This window comes from Xenopus laevis, chromosome 9_10S (assembly GCF_017654675.1).
Source record: "Xenopus laevis strain J_2021 chromosome 9_10S, Xenopus_laevis_v10.1, whole genome shotgun sequence".
Lineage (NCBI taxonomy): Eukaryota > Metazoa > Chordata > Amphibia > Anura > Pipidae > Xenopus > Xenopus laevis.
Genome location: NC_054388.1, coordinates 8434775 through 8456415, shown reverse-complemented (window position 1 = coordinate 8456415; position 21641 = coordinate 8434775). Strand labels below are relative to the sequence as shown.

At 40.4% G+C, this 21641-nt stretch overlaps 1 protein-coding gene across 2 annotated transcripts in view; it reads right to left on the bottom strand.

The window, feature by feature from the left end:
* Nucleotides 1-21641, bottom strand: part of eya2.S (EYA transcriptional coactivator and phosphatase 2 S homeolog) — a 121483-nt gene that overhangs the window by 27725 nt on the left and 72117 nt on the right. For both annotated transcript variants that reach the window (XM_018238152.2, XM_018238153.2), the window contains exons 7-10: nt 8991-9058; nt 7304-7481; nt 6977-7119; nt 4036-4119 (exon numbers count right to left, since the gene is read on the bottom strand). In XM_018238152.2, the coding sequence (XP_018093641.1) occupies nt 4036-4119; nt 6977-7119; nt 7304-7481; nt 8991-9058 (473 nt within the window). The remainder of the gene's footprint in view (nt 1-4035; nt 4120-6976; nt 7120-7303; nt 7482-8990; nt 9059-21641) is intronic.

Here is a 21641-nt window from a genome sequence, read left to right as displayed (position 1 = left end):
TTTGGCCTGTGTTTTTCTAAAGGAATTGGAAATGCTTACATGTTTCAACAACAGAGGTGATATAGGACTAGATCTAAAGGTTCCCGGGGATGCAAAGGCAGAGCAGAAATTTGTGGCACTTCTAGTTGACTAATGACCCAGCGGGGGATGTCTATTTATCTCCAACATAGACTGGAGCTCGGGAGTTATCATTCACAACTGGCTGTGTGTTCGGCTAAGTGGCGGAGAGTACTCGCTCCCATACTTGGATTATTATCATTATTATTCCCCATTAATAGGTAAATGGAGTGCAAACTCTTAATCCAAACATTTTGATGGATTGAGTCAAGTGGTTTGCAGTTACTGAACACACGGGGAACTGTTACTGGGGATAAAGGAACGTTAACTACAATTGAGATATTATACATGAAGTTGGCACTGTATTTATCCTGCTGTGTGTTTTGGGGAATTATACAGTACATGCCATTGGCGCTGTATTTATCCTACCATGTGTTCTGGGGTATTATACATAGCATTGGCATTGTATTTACACTATTTATTATCCTCCCTACAATTGCCTTGGGGGGGGTGATCGGTGTCGGACTGGCCCGGCGGGATACCGGGAAAATACCCGGTGGGCCCCGACCATGCCAGTCCCCCTCTCCCAAACAGTTTTTAAAAAAATAAAAAAAAATTCAGTGCATCGCAGCGCCGATTGCGCTTGCGCGCGAGCGCCGTTTCCGTTTGCGCATGCGCGATGCGCCGCCTGGGCAATTATGCCGAGCGGCGATTCGCCTAACAAGTCGGTAGCGGGGGCCAGAGGGGGTCCCTGGATACCAGTCCCGGTGGGCCCCGGGCCCCCCAGTCCGACCCTGGGTGTTATTACCCAAGACAGAGGATAATGAAATCTCTTCCTGCCTTAAGTAATTCTACAAGCCAGGTGAATCATAATAATAGGCTTAAAGGGCGAGCATAATTATTTTGCGTCACAATCATGCTTAGTACAGGGGAATACTGTATAACTTTCATGGCATAGTTTTATGGGATCTCTCTGTACAGACTATGAGCAAACTTAGGGACTGTTCCTGCTGAATTGTGTTTAGTACAGGGAATACCTATGTTGCCATAGTTTTATGGGATCTCTCTGTACAGACTATGAGCAAACTTAGGGGCTGTTCCTGCTGAATTGTGCTTAGTACAGGGAATACCTATGCTGCCATAGTTTTATGGGATCTCTCTGTACAGACTATGAGCAAACTTAGGGACTGTTCCTGCTGAATTGTGCTTAGTACAGGGAATACCTATGCTGCCATAGTTTTATGGGATCTCTCTGTACAGACTATGAGCAAACTTAGGGACTGTTCCTGCTGAATTGTGCTTAGTACAGGGAATACCTATGCTGCCATAGTTTTATGGGATCTCTCTGTACAGACTATGAGCAAACTTAGGGGACTGTTCCTGCTGAATTGTGCTTAGTACAGGGGAATACCTAGACTGGTATAGTTTTGCATATGCTCACGTGGCTAAATGTGAAACCGATAAACACAGGGTCGTACCATTCACCCTTGGCACCTTTTAGCGCACACACTCATTTTAATGAAGTGTTAGCACACTGTGACTCATTAGGAGTACTTTGCCTCTTCGACTCTATAAATAGATGTGTGTACCCTGTAGGGTTATGAGCAGCGAAATTGCCATATTAGCTTTTTAATTGATGGCTTACGATGATAACAGCAGACATGTCCCCCTTTTTTAAAAGCTGCTAAGCGGCATTAATTCGAAGCTGTTTAAATAGGAAATAAGTCATCAGGTTTTATGCTCTTTACATAAACACAACTTTTACAAAATGAGCTCCGAGCTTTCAAAACAGAGAAAAAAAAAGTTCAGTTCATTCAACGTGGCAAAAAAGCCAAAAAAAAAAAAAAAAAAAAACCGTTAATGAATGCGACTGATTTTCTAATGTTAAAAAAATGTTTGCACGACACGTCGCTTTTACTGTCTCGAATGTGCGTTGTAAAACTTAATGTGTTTTAGCTTTCGGCTGTATGAACGCCGGCAATGCGTGGCGATGATGGTTCACAGGCCTTTATGTGGGGTGGGGAGTTGGAGTGCGTCCTAAATGGCTGCCATGTTGTTTATTATTTCTTACCACTATGGCGCTGCTTCCTGTAGGATTGGGAAACTATGGCAGCCATTGGTTATAGAGGGCTCTGAACGCAAATTACAAATGCAAAATGGACCCAAATTGAAGTGCTCTTGTGGTTGTACCCAGTGGCGTAACTAGAGTGCGCCGGGCACCCCCTGCAAATAAATCTTAAGAGGGGCCCAGCACACTCCGATCCCCATCCTCCCGCCCACTTTCCACCTCCAGCCATTTGCCAAATGGACTCCGCCCACACCACCCCAGACACTGCCCACTCCTCACCCAGACTCCGCCCAGTGCTGACGCATTGTGCTCCCCTGCAACTGCGGGATCTGCTTCCTCTATAGTTACGCCACTGGTCATACCTAGCGATGAGCGAATCTGTCTCATTTCGATTCGCAGAAAAATTCACGAAACAGAAAAAATCTGCGAAACTACGAAATTCTTGCTCGGAATACATTAAAGGCAATGGACATTTTTACTTATGGCGACTTTTTTGTCATAATGCATTAGAGTCAATGGGCGTTTTTTCTTATGGGTGTTTTATCTCTGCGAATTTTTTCTCTGAAAATTGGCGTTTCGTGAAAAAAATTCGCACATGGCGAAATTTGGAATTTCGCAGTGAATTCATAGATGCCCAATATATATTTCACTAGTCGTACCTGTATACGTGCAATGAGTCCCAAAGTGCTAGCCCAGGCTGCTCTGATGACTAGTGTGCTATTATACTCATGGACACAAAGTAACCCCACAAAGCAACTAGAGATGCACCGACGGAGGAATTCCTGAATTCAGGGGTACAGATTCAGCCAAATACAGAACCGAATTCCGAACCCTAGTACTTAGGAAGCAACAGCGCATGGGGGGAAATACCTGATGCAAATTCGGATTCGGTTCGGCTCATGGATTCAATTAATCCGAATCCTGATAAAAACAGCTCGAACCAAATCTGCGATTCGGTGCATCCCTAAAAGTAACCCAAAATCCTTCAGAAAGAAGAGAACTCGTCTCTGTAATACAGTAGATACAATCCCAGCCGTAAAGCATGAAGAAATTGCTGCAACAATTGTGCAGCCGTTATAAAACAGTACTAGGAAGGGTTAAAAGGCTCACCAAAAAAGGGCAGAGTTATCAATGGGCGAGGTGAATTTTTGAACTTCAAGCTATTTTTTGTGTACTTCGACTGGGGAATAGTTTGATTCGAAATTGAAAAAAATAAAAAAAATCGACTTCGCCATTCGCCATCTAAAACCTGCCGAATTGCTGTTTTAGCCTATGGGGGACCTCCTAGAACCCACATGGAGTCAATTGGGGGACTTTGAAAAAGTTTTTTTTGGGAAAAACTGAATTTCGAATGCGCTTTTCCTTCGATTCGTATGATTCGAATTCAGCCTGATATGGACCTATTCGATTGAAAACGGACCTATTCAAAAAAAAAAAAACTTCGACTTAATTTCGGTTGGTCTTTTTGAATTTCGGATTTCAACGTTTTTTTCAATTCGAGATTCGACCCTTGATAAATTTGCCCCTAACAGAAGTCAGTGGCCCCTCTGATACCGAGGGCCACGGTCAAATACCATTGCTGTCTAAGTGCTTCACCTTCTCCGACGATCCCTTTGTTCGTGCAGTTTAGGAAATTCAACACTTTTCTATTTCCCAGCATTTTGTAAACACATAAAACACTTCTGACCACACAAAGACTGCGTTCCCTGAATACGGAACTGGCCGTCCTGCGTGACGATGCGGTTTTCCGCTGCTAACCACGCAGTCGTTTTGCCAAACCGATTCATTTCGGGATCCACATAAGCACTTTGGAGATTGAACGACTGACCAAATCTGCATGTGGGGCCAGCTTGTCTTTAGGGAAATGAATATGATATATAGGGAACAAAAAAGTGGATATTTAAATTTACCTTCCCGTATCTTGTTGCAAAGGTTCCCGTGAGTAACGAGTGGAAAATAATAATTGTTTCGTCCAAATCCCACACGAACACACGCTGAAACATAAACACAAGCACAGGGGGGGGTTAGATTTCACTCATTGAACGGTCATAAAAATGTTGCAGTGGAGTCCAATGACTTCTAGTTTTGTTCTGTATTTGGAGCTGCCATATTGCTCTACCCCTAGCCTTTCTATAACTAACTATTTTTTGAAACTTTGCAAATGTGTAATCTGCCAGATAATAAGTAACGATGATGTGCAAATGTACAAGTCTTCCTAAAATGAAAGGGGAGGAAAAGGGGTCTCTAAATTACCGAATGATAAAACCACATCACACAATTATGGCCAATGGGCATTCGTTATTATGTATTGAAAGATGAATACAAATGTCTCAGAGCAAAAAGAAATACAGGTATGGGAGCTGTTGTCCAGAATACTCAGGACCTGAGGCTTTCCGTAATTTGGATCTTCATAGTTTGTCCACTACAAAATCTTGTAAACATTAAATAAACCCAATAGGCTAGTTCTGCTTCTAATAAGGATTAATTATATCTTAGTTGGGATCAAGTACAAGCGACTGTTTTATTATTACACAGAAAAAGGAAATCATTTTTAAAAATTTGGATTATTTGATTATAATGGAGTCTATGGGAGACAGCCTTTCCATAATTCATAATTTTCTGGATAATGGGTTTCCGGATAACGGATCCCATACCGGTATTTGCAATTACACCTGGATGCAAAAGGTCTCTAGGTTCTGCAGGTTTCATATAAAGTATTCTGGTTACCCATTTGTAGGGATGTGCGCTAGCTCCATAGGGGTGAACCCATGCCCCCTTGGTTCAAGTGTATTATGGGTAGTTCCTCTGCCCTAGCAGATAAAAAATGGAGGGCTGCCATCTGCTAGGCTCTTTGGGTCAGAGCACACGCTCAGATTCGGGGAGATTAGTCGCCCCGTGACAAATCTCCTCTTCTACGGGGCGACTAATCTCCCTGAACTTTGGAGGCTTTGTTTTCCGAAGTCGCCCGATTTTCAGCTTGAGGCAACTTCAGCGACTTTGGAAAATGAAGCGATCTGAATGCCATCCCACCAGCGATTTAAATTCTAGCCTGCGGGAGGCAGTTTGGGGAGATTAGTCGCCCCAAAGAAGAGATTCATTAAACTCGAGGATGGAAAAAGTCTGAATCTGAAAATCCAGCATCTCAGACCTACCGAGGTTGTACTTTATATAAGTCAATGGGAGAGGTCCCTATCTTATTTGGAAGTTTCTGTGGTCTGCTCTGGAATCAGCCCAAAAATCTGAGTATTTCAGAATTTTCTGGGCAAAAAAACCCAAAAAATCTAGAGATTCGTTCAAAGGCTCAGAAAAAATAGTACGATTCGGGTTTTCGCTCAATTTTATCAAGTTTTTCCCCGATCCAATTAAAATGGTGCTTTTTAAATAATAAATAAGGTCCAACCTTGGATTCTAGTTTGGTTGGACTTTTTTATTTTAAAGAATTGGATTTTGATAAATAAATAGGGCAGAGACACATGCTACTATTTCTGGAGATTAGTCACCCAGCGACAAATCGCTTTTTCTTCTGGCGACTAATCTCCCTGAACTGCTTTCTTGTCAGCTAGAATGTAAATTGTACGCTTTGTTTGCCTCACGAGGAAACTTTGGGCGACTTCGGAAAGCCAAATAGATCCGAGTTCATTCCCGCCGGCTAGAAAATTGTAGACGGGAAGGCAGTTCGGGTAGATTAGTCGAAGAAAAGGCGATTTGTCGATGGGCTACTAATCTCCCGAATTAGCTGCCTGTCGCTGCCCTTAGTGTCGGGATTAGGAAAGGTTTTTAGCCATAATTTGGAAAAATTAGTAGGGGGTTGTACTCCCAAAGTGGTACTTGCTCTGTGCAGGAACCACATTGGACAGGTCTACTCTGTCTTTTCTTGGATGGCATTTGCTGAAGGTCGTCCAGCATCAGGAAGGGTCCAACCTGAAGTTGACACTCTATGGGTGTGATGGGCTCTACCTTTTTGGAGTGTTTATGTTCCTTTAACGTTATTACTGGTTATATTCAGCTTGGATGTTGAGAAAATGACTTATGAGAGTCGCATGTCAATGGCATCAGCATGGCAGATTCATTTCTTTGAGAATCAAGACCACACAAAAGCCTTTTGAGCAATCTAACTGTGCTCCTTGAAAGGACCCGTTTGTGGAAAGCCTCTCACAAACATTGTGCTCGCTCTTGGCATTAAAGAAGCCAACTCAACTCAAACCATCACTAGGAAAATGTGAAAACAGGAAAAAAGCAACAATAACAGCAATATTAGAAGATTATTTAGACAATATTGTGATATTCTTGGACACCAGCCCCGCGTCATTGTTAACCATGGCTACCTTTTTTTTTTAACACAATAGTCCTAGAGCTGTGCCATTGATACGGAGTAACATGTGTTTGTGTCTGTTCCCCTTGACCCGACACAATCTCGTTCCAAATCATTTAATTCCAGAGTCAGTAAATCACAGCTCATTAATTGTTTGGTACTTTTTTAGCAAGAGCAGGTTTCACGCTGTAATCCGCAACATCTGGGAAAGTTTGGCACAATGGACCATTACCAGTCTCTGCATTTATTATGACTGGCAAGGCTGCCCTCTCGAGAAGATTTTATGTTCCATTAAAGAAAGAAAAAAAAAAAGATTACCCCTGCACTGATAATTTAATTTTTGTTGACGTCCAAATGCAATGTTTGGTGTTGAGTATGTTAAAAGTCATATCCGTATACAGCAAAATGTCCCAATGCTCCTTAGAACTCCCTTATAGCTATAGGAGCTGTTGTATTTGCATGTATGTGTTTATTTACTGTATATATACACCAAGCAACTATCTACCCATAAATATATACTATATGTGTTAATAACATACCTCTATTTCATTATCCACTGCAGGAGATGGGTCATTACTTCTTTTAGATCTTCCGCGTAATTTGGCATCAGATCCTCGGTGTTGCCGATCATTTTCGGCATCTTTAATTGGGGTGGAAGGACCATTATGAGCATTGTATTCCCCTGAAACATAATGAGCAGGCACAAAACGGTGAGGTTCAGAGATGTTTAATACAATGACTCTTTCTTTATAGGCACTTCTGATTATTTGACCCAATGAGCAAACCTCCGGACTTGTGGCCAATATAACCAAACCTTCTATAGGACAGGGTCTCTGCAGCAACAAATGAATACCAGCATGGCCTACCTGATAGCGATTCTGTGCTCTGATTGGAGATGTGTTGAGAGGATTCATGGATTGAGTACGCGGCTGTAGACAGGGCTGTGGGGCTGATGCTGTTTGTGGGAACATACGGGGAGTTGTATGAGGAGCTGTAATACTGTGGGTACTGGCCTTGACTGAAGCCTGGGTACGAAGAATATTCCTTTAAAAATAAACACAGACCTTAGTATAATACACATCATAAACCTAAAACAATGAAGCATGGACAGAGATCAGTATTAGTCATATAAGTAGCAAATGCACTTGGCCCTTCTCATAGTGGGTTCGGCAAAGTACCAATTTCGGATAGAAAGTGTGAGGATGAAGCACATTCAGTTGGGCGAGATGACAATAGTAGGGCAAGATAGTGACAATAGTATAAGATGGCAAGGGCCAAAATTAGTGACAGTAGGGATGTAGTATTAGATTGTAAGACCTTGTCAAAATTAGCGAGAGTAGAGAAGTAGTATTAGATTGCAAGACCTTGTTAAAATTAGCGAGAGTAGGGAAGTAGTATTAGATTGTAAGACCTTGTCAAAATTAGCGAGAGTAGGGAAGTAGTATTAGATTGCAAGACCTTGCTAAAATTAGCGAGAGTAGGGAAGTAGTATTAGATTGCAAGACCTTGTTAAAATTAGCGAGAGTAGGGAAGTAGTATTAGATTGTAAGACCTTGTCAAAATTAGTGAGAGAAGGGAAGTAGTATTAGATTGCAAGACCTTGTCAAAATTAGCGAGAGTAGGGAAGTAGTATTAGATTGTAAGACCTTGTCAAAATTAGCGAGAGAAGGGAAGTAGTATTAGATTGCAAGACCTTGTCAAAATTAGCGAGAGAAGGGAAGTAGTATTAGATTGTAAAACCTTGTTAAAATTAGCGAGAGTAGGGAAGTAGTATTAGATTGCAAGACCTTGTTAAAATTAGCGAGAGTAGGGAAGTAGTATTAGATTGCAAGACCTTGTCAAAATTAGCGAGAGTAGGGAAGTAGTATTAGATTGCAAGACCTTGTTAAAATTAGCGAGAGTAGGGAAGTAGTATTAGATTGCAAGACCTTGTTAAAATTAGCGAGAGTAGGGAAGTAGTATTAGATTGTAAGACCTTGTCAAAATTAGTGAGAGAAGGGAAGTAGTATTAGATTGCAAGACCTTGTCAAAATTAGCGAGAGTAGGGAAGTAGTATTAGATTGTAAGACCTTGTCAAAATTAGCGAGAGAAGGGAAGTAGTAATAGATTGTAAGACCTTGTCAAAATTAGCGAGAGAAGGGAAGTAGTATTAGATTGCAAGACCTTGTCAAAATTAGCGAGAGAAGGGAAGTAGTATTAGATTGCAAGAGAAGGACCAAAGGATTGACAATAGCACAGCATGGAAACAGAAGAACAAAATGACAGAAGTATAATTGGGCAAGATGGAGACAGTAGGGCATGGTTTTATGGTTTTATGGAAGTACAATCCCCAGTACTTGTAAAATAAGCCAAAGGGCCATGGATAGGACAGTTCTACCATATACAAATAAGGGGTACCAATAACAGTGGTTATCTTGCCCCTGCCCCAATGAAATAAAAATTTACTCCAGACCTAAAATAAGCCAAACAAATAGATCTCTCAAAGTTGTCTCAGTACAGATACGCATCAATAAAACATTATAAAGAAGACTTGGTTCCCCATTGGAATCTTACCTGATGCACACTTCCAAAGGCTCCTGCATTGGCCAAACCATTGGCTCCTTGATAAATACCCGATGGACCTAAACAAATAAAACCGAATTACAATCATTTACTCTTGGCTCCAGCCACTGGTTTCAAGGATTAGGCTGTTTTAAAACCCACCCCTTTTCCCTGAACAAAAAAAGCAGATTTTTATAAGAGTTTAAACCTAGATGTCCTACTCTTGGCTGGTTGAAGATGTTGAAGCTTAAGTTATATTTTTTCAGCAGATTTCAATTCTAGATATGGATCAACCTTTCCTATCACCAATGCAAGGAGATTGTGGACCACAGACTAGAATCATTTTAGCATTTATTCCTCAATTTCAAGTATGGACAGGGCCTCAATATATGGTCTCCCTGCATCCGCTCCCTAAAGACCTAGTTTGTTTTTATTTTAAGATTCTGGATTAACTAGGGAAAGAACAGCTGAATAAACTACCGCATGCCAGGGGCCATCACAAAGGAACAGTGAGAAAGATCAATTTTGCCAGGAAGGAGTTAGACGGGGATATGGATCTAGTTGCAATTTGCTACCACATGTAGCCTCCAAGCGTAAAAAATTGAGCATTTGAAATCTTAAAATGACTCTCTGTTTACGGGAATATCAGCAGCACATCACCCAGGACAATGGGCATGAATAATCTATTGTCTTCCGCCTGGTGATAATTTGTTTCTAAATGGCTAAAAATCTTTTTTTCTGATGTTTGAGATGTTTGCTACCACGGGTCATAGAAAACGTTGGCAAGATTTCCCAGTAGACATGACTAGGATATCCCACAATGCATCTCTTGGCCGTCAACACGTTTTTTTTTTTGGCTTCCATAAAATTCAATATGTTTCATTGACTAGAGCACAGTTGGAAATCAGGACCACATACTTGGGGAAAAAAACACAAGTTTGTTTAAGAAGAATGATGTTGTACGATATCCCAGAACATGATGTGCTTTGGAGGATAGTAAAAATCAAATAAATGATGTAACGCCATCTGAAAAAATTCTGACGCAGCTGCATCAGTCGGCAGAAATCTGATTTGAGGATCATCGTTACTCTTGGCTTTTAGTCTTTTTTATTAGTGCTCCCAAAAATTTTTTTGGGTTGACCCAAGAATTGGTTTTAGAATCAGCTATTTTGCTTGTTTTAATTGTAGAAAGGATCATCGTTACTCTTGGCTTTTAGTCTATTCTATCAGTACTCGCAAATAAAGTCTGGGTTGACCCAAGAATTCGTTTTAGAATCAGCTATTTTGCTTGTTTTAATTGTAGAAAGGATCATCGTTACTCTTGGCTTTTAGTCTATTCTATCAGTACTCCCAAATAAAGTCTGGGTTGACACAATAATTAGTTTTATAATCAGCTATTTTGCTTGTTTTAATTGTAGAAAGGATCATCGTTACTCCTGGCTTTTAGTCTATTCTATCAGTACTCCCAAATAAAGTCTGGGTTGACCCAAGAATTAGTTTTAGAATCAGCTATTTTGCTTGTTTTAATTGTAGAAAGGATCATCGTTACTCTTGGCTTTTAGTCTATTCTATCAGTACTCCCAAATAAAGTCTGGGTTGACCCAAGAATTCGTTTTAGAATCAGCTATTTTGCTTGTTTTAATTGTAGAAAGGATCATCGTTACTCTTGGCTTTTAGTCTTTTCTATCAGTACTCCCAAATAAAGTCTGGGTTGACCCAAGAATTCGTTTTAGAATCAGCTATTTTGCTTGTTTTAATTGTAGAAAGGATCATCGTTACTCTTGGCTTTTAGTCTATTCTATCAGTACTCCCAAATAAAGTCTGTGTTGACCCAAGAATTGGTTTTAGAATCAGCTATTTTGCTTGTTTTAATTGTAGAAAGGATCATCGTTACTCTTGGCTTTTAGTCTATTCTATCAGTACTCCCAAATAAAGTCTGGGTTGACCCAAGAATTCGTTTTAGAATCAGCTATTTTGCTTGTTTTAATTGTAGAAAGGATCATCGTTACTTTTGGCTTTTAGTCTATTCTATCAGTACTCCCAAATAAAGTCTGGGTTGACCCAAGAATTGGTTTTAGAATCAGCTATTTTGCTTGTTTTAATTGTAGAAAGGATCATCGTTACTCTTGGCTTTTAGTCTATTCTATCAGTACTCCCAAATAAAGTCTGGGTTGACCCAAGAATTGGTTTTAGAATCAGCTATTTTGCTTGTTTTAATTACAGAAAGACATTTTTACATATTAATGAACGTCATGGAGACACGTCCTAAACAAAATGGGGCCCAATTTTGCATCCTGACCCATAAGTTGACAATGACAATTATATGCTAGGATGTTACTGATGGTTACTGACAACCGTAATGGAAAAAAAATGCCCTTAATTAGCTCATTAAAAACCAGAGGCCCTTAGTTCATTCTGAAAATAAATACATGTGCACAAGAATGACTATTTTTTTTTTTGTGAGACGTATATAATTTGGTCCCTGCAGACCGGAGTGAGACAAATGCTAAAGTCTTGGAGTACACTGTGTCAGGATGCCTTGCAGTTTTGGCAAAGCTCCTCATTCCCCACTGATGGTGACCTTAATGAAAGATAGGAGCAATCTGTTTCCTTCTCTAGGCTCAGCATTTTGGATTTCATAGTCCTAACAAGAGTCACTTCATTAGTGGGGGGTTGTGCTACAGTGAATTAAAAATGAACCCCTCTCTCTCTCTCTCTCTCTCTCTCTCTCTCTCTCTCTCTCTCTCTCTCTCTCTCTCTCTCTCTATTTATTGAAGTCCGAATGTTAAATACTCAAAAATTTTTACTATAAAATCTGAATTTTTAGTGGAAAAATTATTATAAATTATTATTATAAAAGTCCGGCATCTCAGACCTGCCAAAGTTGTATATAAGTCAATGGGAGAGGTCCCCAGGGCCACCATGAGGGGTGCACAGGGGGTACTACTGTACCGTGCCCGGACCTGAAGGGGGGCCCGGCTGTGCTGCACTTTTAAAAATAGCCAGGCCCCCTTTGACAGTGCCGAAGCTGTGCCGCCTCTCCTGGAGAGTCCCGAAGAGCCAAAGTGCTGAACAGCTGAACAGTCGAAGTCCTGAAGTGGCGGAAAGACCCAAAGTCATGAAAACAGGCGAAGTTGAAGTCCCGAATCGGTGAAAAGACCCAAAGTCATGAAAAGAATGGAAATTGAAGTCCTGAACCGGTAAAAAAAGCCGAAGTCACGAAAACAGCCAAAGATGAAGTCCTGAAGCAGTGAAAAGACCAAAAGTCAAGAAAAGAAACGAAATTGAAGTCCTGAACCAATGAAAAGAGCCGAAGTCACAAAAACAGCCGTAATTGAAATCTTGAACCGGTGAAAAGACCCGAAGTCACGAAAACAGTAGACATTTTGTTGTACGGGGCCCTGTGATTTCTAATGGCGGCCCTGGAGGTCCCTATCCTATTTTGGAAGTTTCTGTGGTCTGCACTGGAATTAGCCCAACAAACAGACTATTTCGGGCAAAAAGCCTGAAAAAAACATACGATTCGGGAAAAAACTCAGGCGTAACGGGTATTCGCTCAACTTTATCTCGTTTGTCCCTGATCCAATTAAATCAAGCTTTTTTAATACTAAATAAGGTCACATCGCGGATTCTTGTTTGGTCGGACTTTTTTTTCTTTTACAAAGTCAGAAAAAATGTTGATAAATAAAAAAAAGTGTCTAAATCAGCAATGAAAGTGTTCATAATGCAAAAAATCATTTCACAAATCAAATTCTGACTGGGACAGATGCTTAGGGACCTAATGTTTCCATGACAAAAGGCAACATCTGGCAAAATGTGCAAAATTGACATTTAGTGCATGAAGGTAGAAAATATATTTTACATTCATTGGGGCAGATTTATAAAATATCAAACGGGGGGGGGGGGGAAAGTGGAATTCCCAGCAGTCTGATATTATATGAGGTTTTAGAGCAGCCAATCTATCGCCCGTCTGAATAGCCACTTCCTGATGCTGATTGCAAGTTGCAACAAATCTTTTCTGCACTGGAGCGAAATGAAATTGTTATATATGGACCAATGATCTGATGACCATTGTTAGAGATGCTGCAAAATTCTGCCCCACGGTTATACTATTTGAACGGGAGGGTGAATAAGTTGCATTCCTCTTATGCTTCGATTTGCTCTGGCATTTAAACTATCAGCTGAATGCTATAGTTACTGACCACAATAATGAGAACATGGCTTGGATTTCATTTGTTCCTGTTTTTTTTTAAAAGGAGAATATATTTATATAAATAATGCAAGTGAAATAATTAAAAAAGAAAGAAAAATATGTGTATATATAAAAAAAGAAAAAAATATATAACAAGGGAAAAATGGTAATGCTAGTAAAATGATTAGCAAATAATGAAATATATATTGATATAATGCAAATAGAATTATTTAAAAGAAAGAAAAATATATTTACAGGTATGGGACCTGTTATCCAGAATGCGCCAGACTTGGGGCTTTCCAGATTTCCATCATTTAGATCTATTACCTAGAAAATCATGTAAACATCAGTGATGGGCAAATTTGTCCTGTTTCGCTTAGCCGACAAATTCGCGAATTCCCTGCAAAATTCGCGAAAAGGCAAAAAATTTGCGAAATCAATGAGCGTCCGAATAATGTTGAGGCGCAACGGTTTTGATGCGACGACTATTCCGAGGCGCGTCCAAATTTTTTTAAAATTTTCACCAGCGAATTTATTTGCTGGCGATGAAACGCTGAGATCCGCTGCGAATTCAACAAATGTATTTGCCCGTCACTAGTAAACGTTAAATATCTTAGTTGGGATCAAGTACAAGTTACTGTTTTATTATCACACAGAAAAAAGAAATCATTTTTAAAAATTTGGATTATTTGATTATAATGGAGCCTATGGAAGATGGCCGTTCTGTAATTTGGAGCTTTCTGGATAACGGGTTTCCAGATAACGGATCCCATAGCTGTATATATATATATATATATATATATATATATATATATATATATATATATATATATATATTGCAAATAAAACTATTTTAAAAAATAATGAAAAATATGTTTTTTCTCTTCCATCTGATACAAATAATTTAAATAATAAATAAACCCAATAGGATTGTTTGCCTCCATGACAAACTTATTTGTACAGAGAAAAAGGAAATATTTTTTTTTAAAAAAATTTGATTTATTTGATTTATTTGAGTTGCCAGTAAACTTTTTTTTTTAAAAAAAAAGAGAAATATATTTGTTTAGAAAATAAAGGCCAAGTACAACTGCCCTACATGAACTAGTGCTTATAATATGTTGTGTGTTATTTCTATGAAGTTACCCTTTATTTTTTAAACTGAATAAACACAGAGGCTCATAACCAGCTTTTTTTCTCTCGTTGTCAGTGCAGTTATTATTTTACATTTATTTTTTGGCTCGCCGCAACACAATTATTGTTATTTTATTTTTGGAATATATATTTTTACTGGCAGTAAAATAAATATCACATCAGTGTAGACAAAGTAATAATAGATCAGGGTTGAGGGTGGTTTTAGGACAAAGAAAACTTCAAGTAAAAATTAAATGGAGAGATTATCAAAATTAAAGCCCATATTCTGTTAGTAGAAATCACTGGATAGTCCATGTCAACAAGCACTTTTGAAGGAAAAAAGATTTCCTAAGTATCATTTGTGAAACATTAATTGTACTGTAAAACTTGTGATCTGACCCCTAACAAATGAGGCCTTCCAATTCCCCCTGGACTTTCTGGAGGGCTAAAAATCAGCTCTGCCGCCATAATCTTAGACTAAAGCTAATCGAAACCATCTGGAGTAGGGGGGAAAGTCTTATTTTATGGAGAGTTTGGTTTTATGGAGCAAACTTGTCTTCTCCGCCAGTTGTTATGTGTATTTATATCACAAAACATTTGTTGAGGAAATAAAAAAAAAAAAGAAAGATTTTAGGATTTTGCCTTTGTGAGGTTTCAGTGGTCCAAGCTGAAGAGCAAAATCCTGGAATAATATTATTACCCTCTGTTTATCCCTGACTTCTTCTATTTTACAACAGACGGAATCTCTCACAGCCTTTACACCCAACGTGGGACTTACTGAGAGGCTGGATGAAAAGTTTTGGGGAAAAAAAAAACAAAAAAACCAGGGAAATTATCCAAGAAAAAGAATTAAAAGATAATAAAATATTTTTATTGAAAAGGGTGGATGAGTTGTATGTTATCATTCTGTAGGTGGTGTTATTATGGCATGGGAAATAAATAAGAAAATAGAAATAAAATGAGTGGCCAGAATAGAAATAAAATAAACATATTGCCAGGAATGGATTTGTGGGAAGGCAACGAAGGCCCAGGCCTTTTTTCCGCAGAAAAGGGGCAGGAAGCCGTGCGGATGATGTAGGGGCTGGGGATGATGTCAGGGGGGCGGATCAGTGATGTTGGGGTGGGGCTTATGATGTTGGGGGTGGGGCTTATGACATGCCAATATTTGAAAATCAGGCCAGGTGAAAAGTGCAAGGATTTCCAAATATTGGCATGTCATAAGGCCCACCCCCAACATCATAAGCCCCAGCCCAACATCACTGATCTAGTGGCAACCCTAGCCTGGGGCTGCAGACTGCTCACTGGCCAATTTTTAACTGGCAACTCTGACCAGGGGGAACTTCAGTAGTAGGGAACAGGTAAGGTTGGAGTAAGGGCGGTGCAAGGACATGGTATGTGTGTGGGTGCAGGTTGGGGTGTGCACATAGAGAGGATGGGTGTGAACAGTTCGGGGTTTAGGTGGGAGGGTGCAAGTAGGTTGTGTTCTGCACACAGAGAGGGTGGGGGTGAGCTGGTCGGGGTGTGCATGGGATGGTGGGAGCAGGTTGGGGGCATTTTAGCGGGTTGGGGTGTGAATGGGGTGTTAGTGTGGTGTGTAGTAGTGGCCTAGGGGCATAGGAGTAGTAGTTTGGTGTCAGTGGCCTAGGGGTGCACCGAGTTTAAATCCATCACTGCATCTACCAGTATGGAACCTTTTATCCAGAATGCTCGGAACCTGCTTTTTTTTCCCCCGGATATCAGATCCAATAATTTAAACTTCTTGCTTAAAGGGATAATGTCATGAGAAAACATGTTTTAAATTAATAGTGCTTCTCCAGCAGAATTCTGCACTGAAATCCTTTTCTAAAAAGAGCAAGCTGATTTTTTTTTTTATTTAATTTTAAAATCTGACATGGGGCTAGACATATTGTTAATTTCCCACCTGCCTCCAGTCATGTGACTTGTGCTCTGATAAACTTCAGTCACTGTTTACTGCTGTACTGCAAGTTGGAATGATATCACCCCCTCCCTTTCCTCTCAGCAGCCAAACAAAAGAACAATGGGAAGGTAACCAGATAACAGCTCCCTAACACAAGATAACAGCTGCCTGGTAGATCTAAGAACAGCACTCAATAGTAAAATCCAGGTCCCACTGAGACACATTCAGTTACATTGAGTAGGAGAAACAACAGCCTGCCAGAAAGCAGTTCCATCCTAAAGTGCTGGCTCTTTCTGAAAGCACATGACCAGGCAAAATGACCTGAGATGCACCTACATACCAATATAATGAATTAAAAAAAAAATACACTTGCTGGTTCAGGAATGAAATTTTATATTGTAGAGTGAATTATTTGCAGTGTTAACAGTATAAATTAGAAATAAAAACAACACCATAAAAATCATGACAGAATCCCTTTAAATCTACTAGAAAATCATATAAACATGAAATAAACCCAATAGGCTGGTTTTGCTTCCAATAAGGATTAATTATATCTTAGTTGGGATCAAGTACAAGTTACTGTTTTATTATTACACAGAAAAAGGAAATAATTTTTAAAAAAATTTGATTATTTGGATAAAGTGGAGTCTATGGGAGATGGCCTTTACGTAATTCTGAGCTTTCTAGATAACGGGTTATGCGTTGGCGTTGAAGCATCACTATCGTTAGCGCTTTCGGAATGCGGCATTTGCATAGATTCCATGTGTCTCAGTCTGATTCAGCTAAAACACACAGCGGTGGTTTCAATAGATCGGATTTGCAGCCACCGTGCCTGTTTTTCATTATGGCGGGGGTCAGGGGTTAAATGCAGCAGAAGCGAAGGAATTTTTCTTTCAATTTCATTTATTCAGTATGCCTTACTCCCAGTCCTCCCATAACGCCGGCCTGGGGAGGAACAATGAGGTTAAGTAACTTTCTAGGACCCATGAAGTGTGTGTCGGAAGCTGATTTTCGAAGTCAGACGTCATTTATTCGGCATTTAGGAGCAGTTGTTTGTACAATCAACGCAGCGCGATATTCAATGGGACATTTATTGCGCCGTTATCTAATACGGCTCTGTCAGGCCCTTGGCCGTCTCATTGCTCTTATCTGCAACTCCTCACAGTTGGGAGACTAAAGGCGGATTATATTTATAACATTTGGACTGCATTTTGCTGCCTTTTGGGGGAAAAAAAGTCTTTCTGTGAAATTTTTATATAAACTCGTTTATTTTGCTGCTGTTCTTGTTGCAGCCGGTTCAGCTAAAGCTAACACTGTGGACATTCTACCTTCCAAACCCCATAAAAATATTCAAATATACTGATTTTCTACAGGTTGATATAACACCGCTAATGTTCTACAGCTCTGATTGGCTACAAGATGGAATAACCTTTAGAATGTTCTACTGTTCTGTCCACGAGGTCCTGTCTATGTTCCAGTGCTCTCTACAGGTTGGACTAGGCTTTATGGATCTTCTAATGATCTGAGAAGATCTACATTGGTCTAATCCTGTAAATTATCCAATTTTCTGATTGGCTGCAGGTTGGTCTGGTCCTGTAAATTATACAATTTTCTGGCTAAAGAGTAGCCTAGTTTAAAAGCTGGCCATACACATGAAGATTTACTCATTTGGAGTGGTCAACAAGCTAGCAGATCTTTCACTTAATATGCCCACCTCAAAGTGGCCAACACTAGGCCGATCCGATAGTTTTGCTCTTGGGCCAACAATCAAATCATAATTGCGGCTATGCAGAACGCCGGATTGAGAACGGCATAAACTTGCAGACCTTTCTGATTTTGGTCGTTCAGGCCTGTCTGTTGGCTTTGGCCACCTTAAGGGTCCTAATGCTTTGGCTACTAAAGAACCATGTGAATGTTCTAATGGTGACAGAACATATGTAATTGGCTTCAGGCATTGGATAAATGTTGCCCTCAAATTTTCTATCTATTTAAATACCAGTCATTAGCATCAATTCGCTAGCGTTGGCCATTTTCGTTACTTCGCAAATTCACTAACGGACGCTGGCGTAACTTCGCTAGTGTAACTTCGCTAGTGTAACTTCGCACCCTTACGCCTGGCGAATTTGCGCAACGGACGTAACTAATTCACAAATTCACTAACGCACGCAATTTTCTGAACGCTACCTTTTACGCTAGACTTCCTTCGCCACCTCAGACCAGGCGAAGTGCAATAGAGTAGATAGGGATTTCTTCAAAAAAAGTTAAAATTTTTTCTAAGTCCCAAAAAACGCTGGCGTGTTTTCTACATTATGGGTGATAGCCTGAAAAAGATCAAAAAATTTTTTGGGGCTCCCCTCCTTCCCCCCTACATTTCCTAACTCATGGCACCTTAACTATACAGTGGCCACATGTGTAGGGCAAAATAAAATTTTATTTGATGTTTTGAAGGTTTCCCAGGCATTTGTAGTGCTGATACGTATTCCTCCATTGAAATTTGAATTTGGCGCCGTATGCAAATTAACCATCGCTAGCGTAACTTCGCTTCGCTTAGCGAATCAACGCTAGCGCAACTTCGCAACCTTACGCTACCCCTGAGTGCAACTTCAGATTTTAGTGAATTTGCGAAGCGCTGGCGAAACTACGCTTGGCGAAGTGTGGCAAAGTGCGGCGAAGTTACGCCTGGCGCAACTACGAATATTAGTGAATGTCCCACCTAATCTTATATCATAGCATGCAAGCAATGGGTCTTATACAACAGCTAGAGGTCTCAGGGTGGCCATCCATAATAAAAATAGCATTGTCACAATATATGTTCTTTGTACTTTAAGCAACAACCCCCCCTCCAAGGAACCCCTGTGATCCTAGGGGGCCCAAAACAAAGTAGCCGAACTGTTCCTGCTTACATATAATACACTTTACTATATGTTCTTTACCCAAGAGCACAAAGAATTCCAGCACTGGCCCAACTGATATTGCTTGGAGCTGATCATTCATGAGTCAGACAGCATTTGTTTCCTTCAGTTCTGTGAGCCTCCGATCATTCTAAGCCCCCCACCACCCATTGCCCACACAAAATCCAGCAGAGGCAGGGGAGCCAGCGTCTTGGATGAATTAAAGTTCCTTTTTTTTTCAGCAAACATAATAAAATCAGTCAGTGACCTTATCAAGATGGGCCCCCTACAACAACCATGGAGGCTGCCACCCAGAGAACAAGCACAATGGACAATTTGGAAAACTCTCTTTACCATAATCAGATGTCGTCAGTCTCTAATGGGATCACTAGAGGCTCTCGGAGACTAACCCTGCTGTTAAAAGCCTGGCATTACCACCAGGTCTCTTTGGCATATGTAGGAATGGCTGTTACCCAGATGGACCCCACGTGGCTGGTCGCTGCCTCTGGCATTTATGTGTATTGTACAACAACTTTTATATTGTAAAACAAATAGCAGGCAGTCTGTTACTATTACGGAGAGTAGGAATCGGGTGGGATTACTCCTTTCATTCATTCCTCTTTTGAAACTATTAAGACAAGTAGTGAATTTGCCTTCAACGATTTGGTTATACCATGTGACAGAATGATGGGTAAGTGACTCAGGTTTATAATTTAAGGGCAGAGACACACGTGGATATATCTATATCTATATATACAGACACTTAGATATAAGGTGCACTTAGGGCAGAGACACACGTGGAGATTAGTTGCCCCGGCGACAAATTGCCTCTTCTTCAGGCGACTAATCTCCCCAAACTGCTAGAATCTTAATCGCCGGCGGGATGGCACTTGGAGCGCTTTGTTTTCCGAAGTTGCCCGAAGTTTCCTTGTGAAGCAACTTTGGGCGACATTGGAAAACTAAGCGCTCCGAGTGCCATCCCGCTGGCAATTTAGATTCTGCTAGAATCGAAATCACCGGCTGTGATTTTAAAGAGACAGTACTTCGATGCTTACTTACAGAGTAACAAAAAAATATAATACAAAGTAGCAGTGCACCCGCAAGTTAATTTGTAATAAATGTAACAAACATATGTATCTATTGAGGAATTACAAGGTGGAATACATAGTAACTTCTGTATCCTTCCTGCAGTCCTCCAGTTAACTAGTTCAGGTGCTGTAGTAATTTGTCAATTAAAACTCAACTTTTATTAGTCTCACTAAAAAGATCACGCTACAACAATACACCATTGGGGATCCTCCTCAATGAAGCTGGACCATGTCCATAAAAATACATACAAATTAAAAACACATAGGATGGACAAGTGGGTAAATAGTGAGCTGATAAACGTTCAGCCACTATCCATACAGGTGTAGTCAATGATAGGGTATATATGAATTACCCCCTTGCTCTTATCTATACACAAACAAATAGTAATAGTAAATAGTATTAATTCTGGTAACTAGTAGTTAGCTCCAGGATGCCATAAATGAATGGCACTACCACTTAGCAAAAGAGTAATAATTGTGCCATTTGATAACCAAACATCAAGGTTTGCTCCAGAAATTATACTACCCAGTAAGTAGCCTGGTCATTAGCTCAACCAGCCTGCCCAGACCACCCTTCCATTAGTTTCCCAGAGTGAATCTGCCTGCTACATGGGGGAGCAAATGGGAGCTGATCCCCCACTGTCCACCTATGCCACCCAACGCGTTTCACCGGAAAACCGGCTTCTTCAGGGGCATAAGTAAGACAGTACTTTGACTATCGAATAGTTGATCGATTTTTAGTTCGAATCGAAGTCGTAGTCGAAGGTTGTAGTAGCCTATTCGATGGTCGAAGTACCCAAAAAAATACTTTGAAATTCTACGTTTTTTTACTTCGAATCCTTCACTCGAGCTTAGTAAATGTGCCCCTAAGTGTCTGTGTGTATAGATATAGATACAAGTACGTGCCACTATGCAGGAATGCAACATATTTAGTAGCTGAAGGCAGTGTCTGACGGCTTCTCAATCTCTATTTTATCTTTGTCTCGAGACAATTGCCTTCCAGCGTATTTCCAACGCAAAATTTTCCCACCACAACTGAGGTTAAGTGTATGTGTGTGTGTTTGTGTAGATCTCAATGGCACGTCGCTGGCAAAGACTGAAAAATTCCTGGCTTTATGTGGCCCCTTATGTTTTTATAATTTGACTTTTGCTTTTGGCACAGTGTTGGGTTGCATTGTTTGATAACTGTGCCAGTTTGCTTGTTTTTTTAAAGGAAAGCCATTTTATGCTTGCGGGTGCCAAAAGTTAGGCACCCCATGTGGTTGTTTTAACTTACCTGACACCCTGGGCCGGTGCCCCTACCAGCAGAACACAGCACCGGGGTTATTCCAGTGAGCACCACGGATCCTTTTCCTTCTACTTCTTTCAGCTCAGGGCTGAGCGTGCGCAGTAGAGCGAAAAGCTGAACTAATGAAGAAGTCGGCTATTTCCTTCTACTGCGAA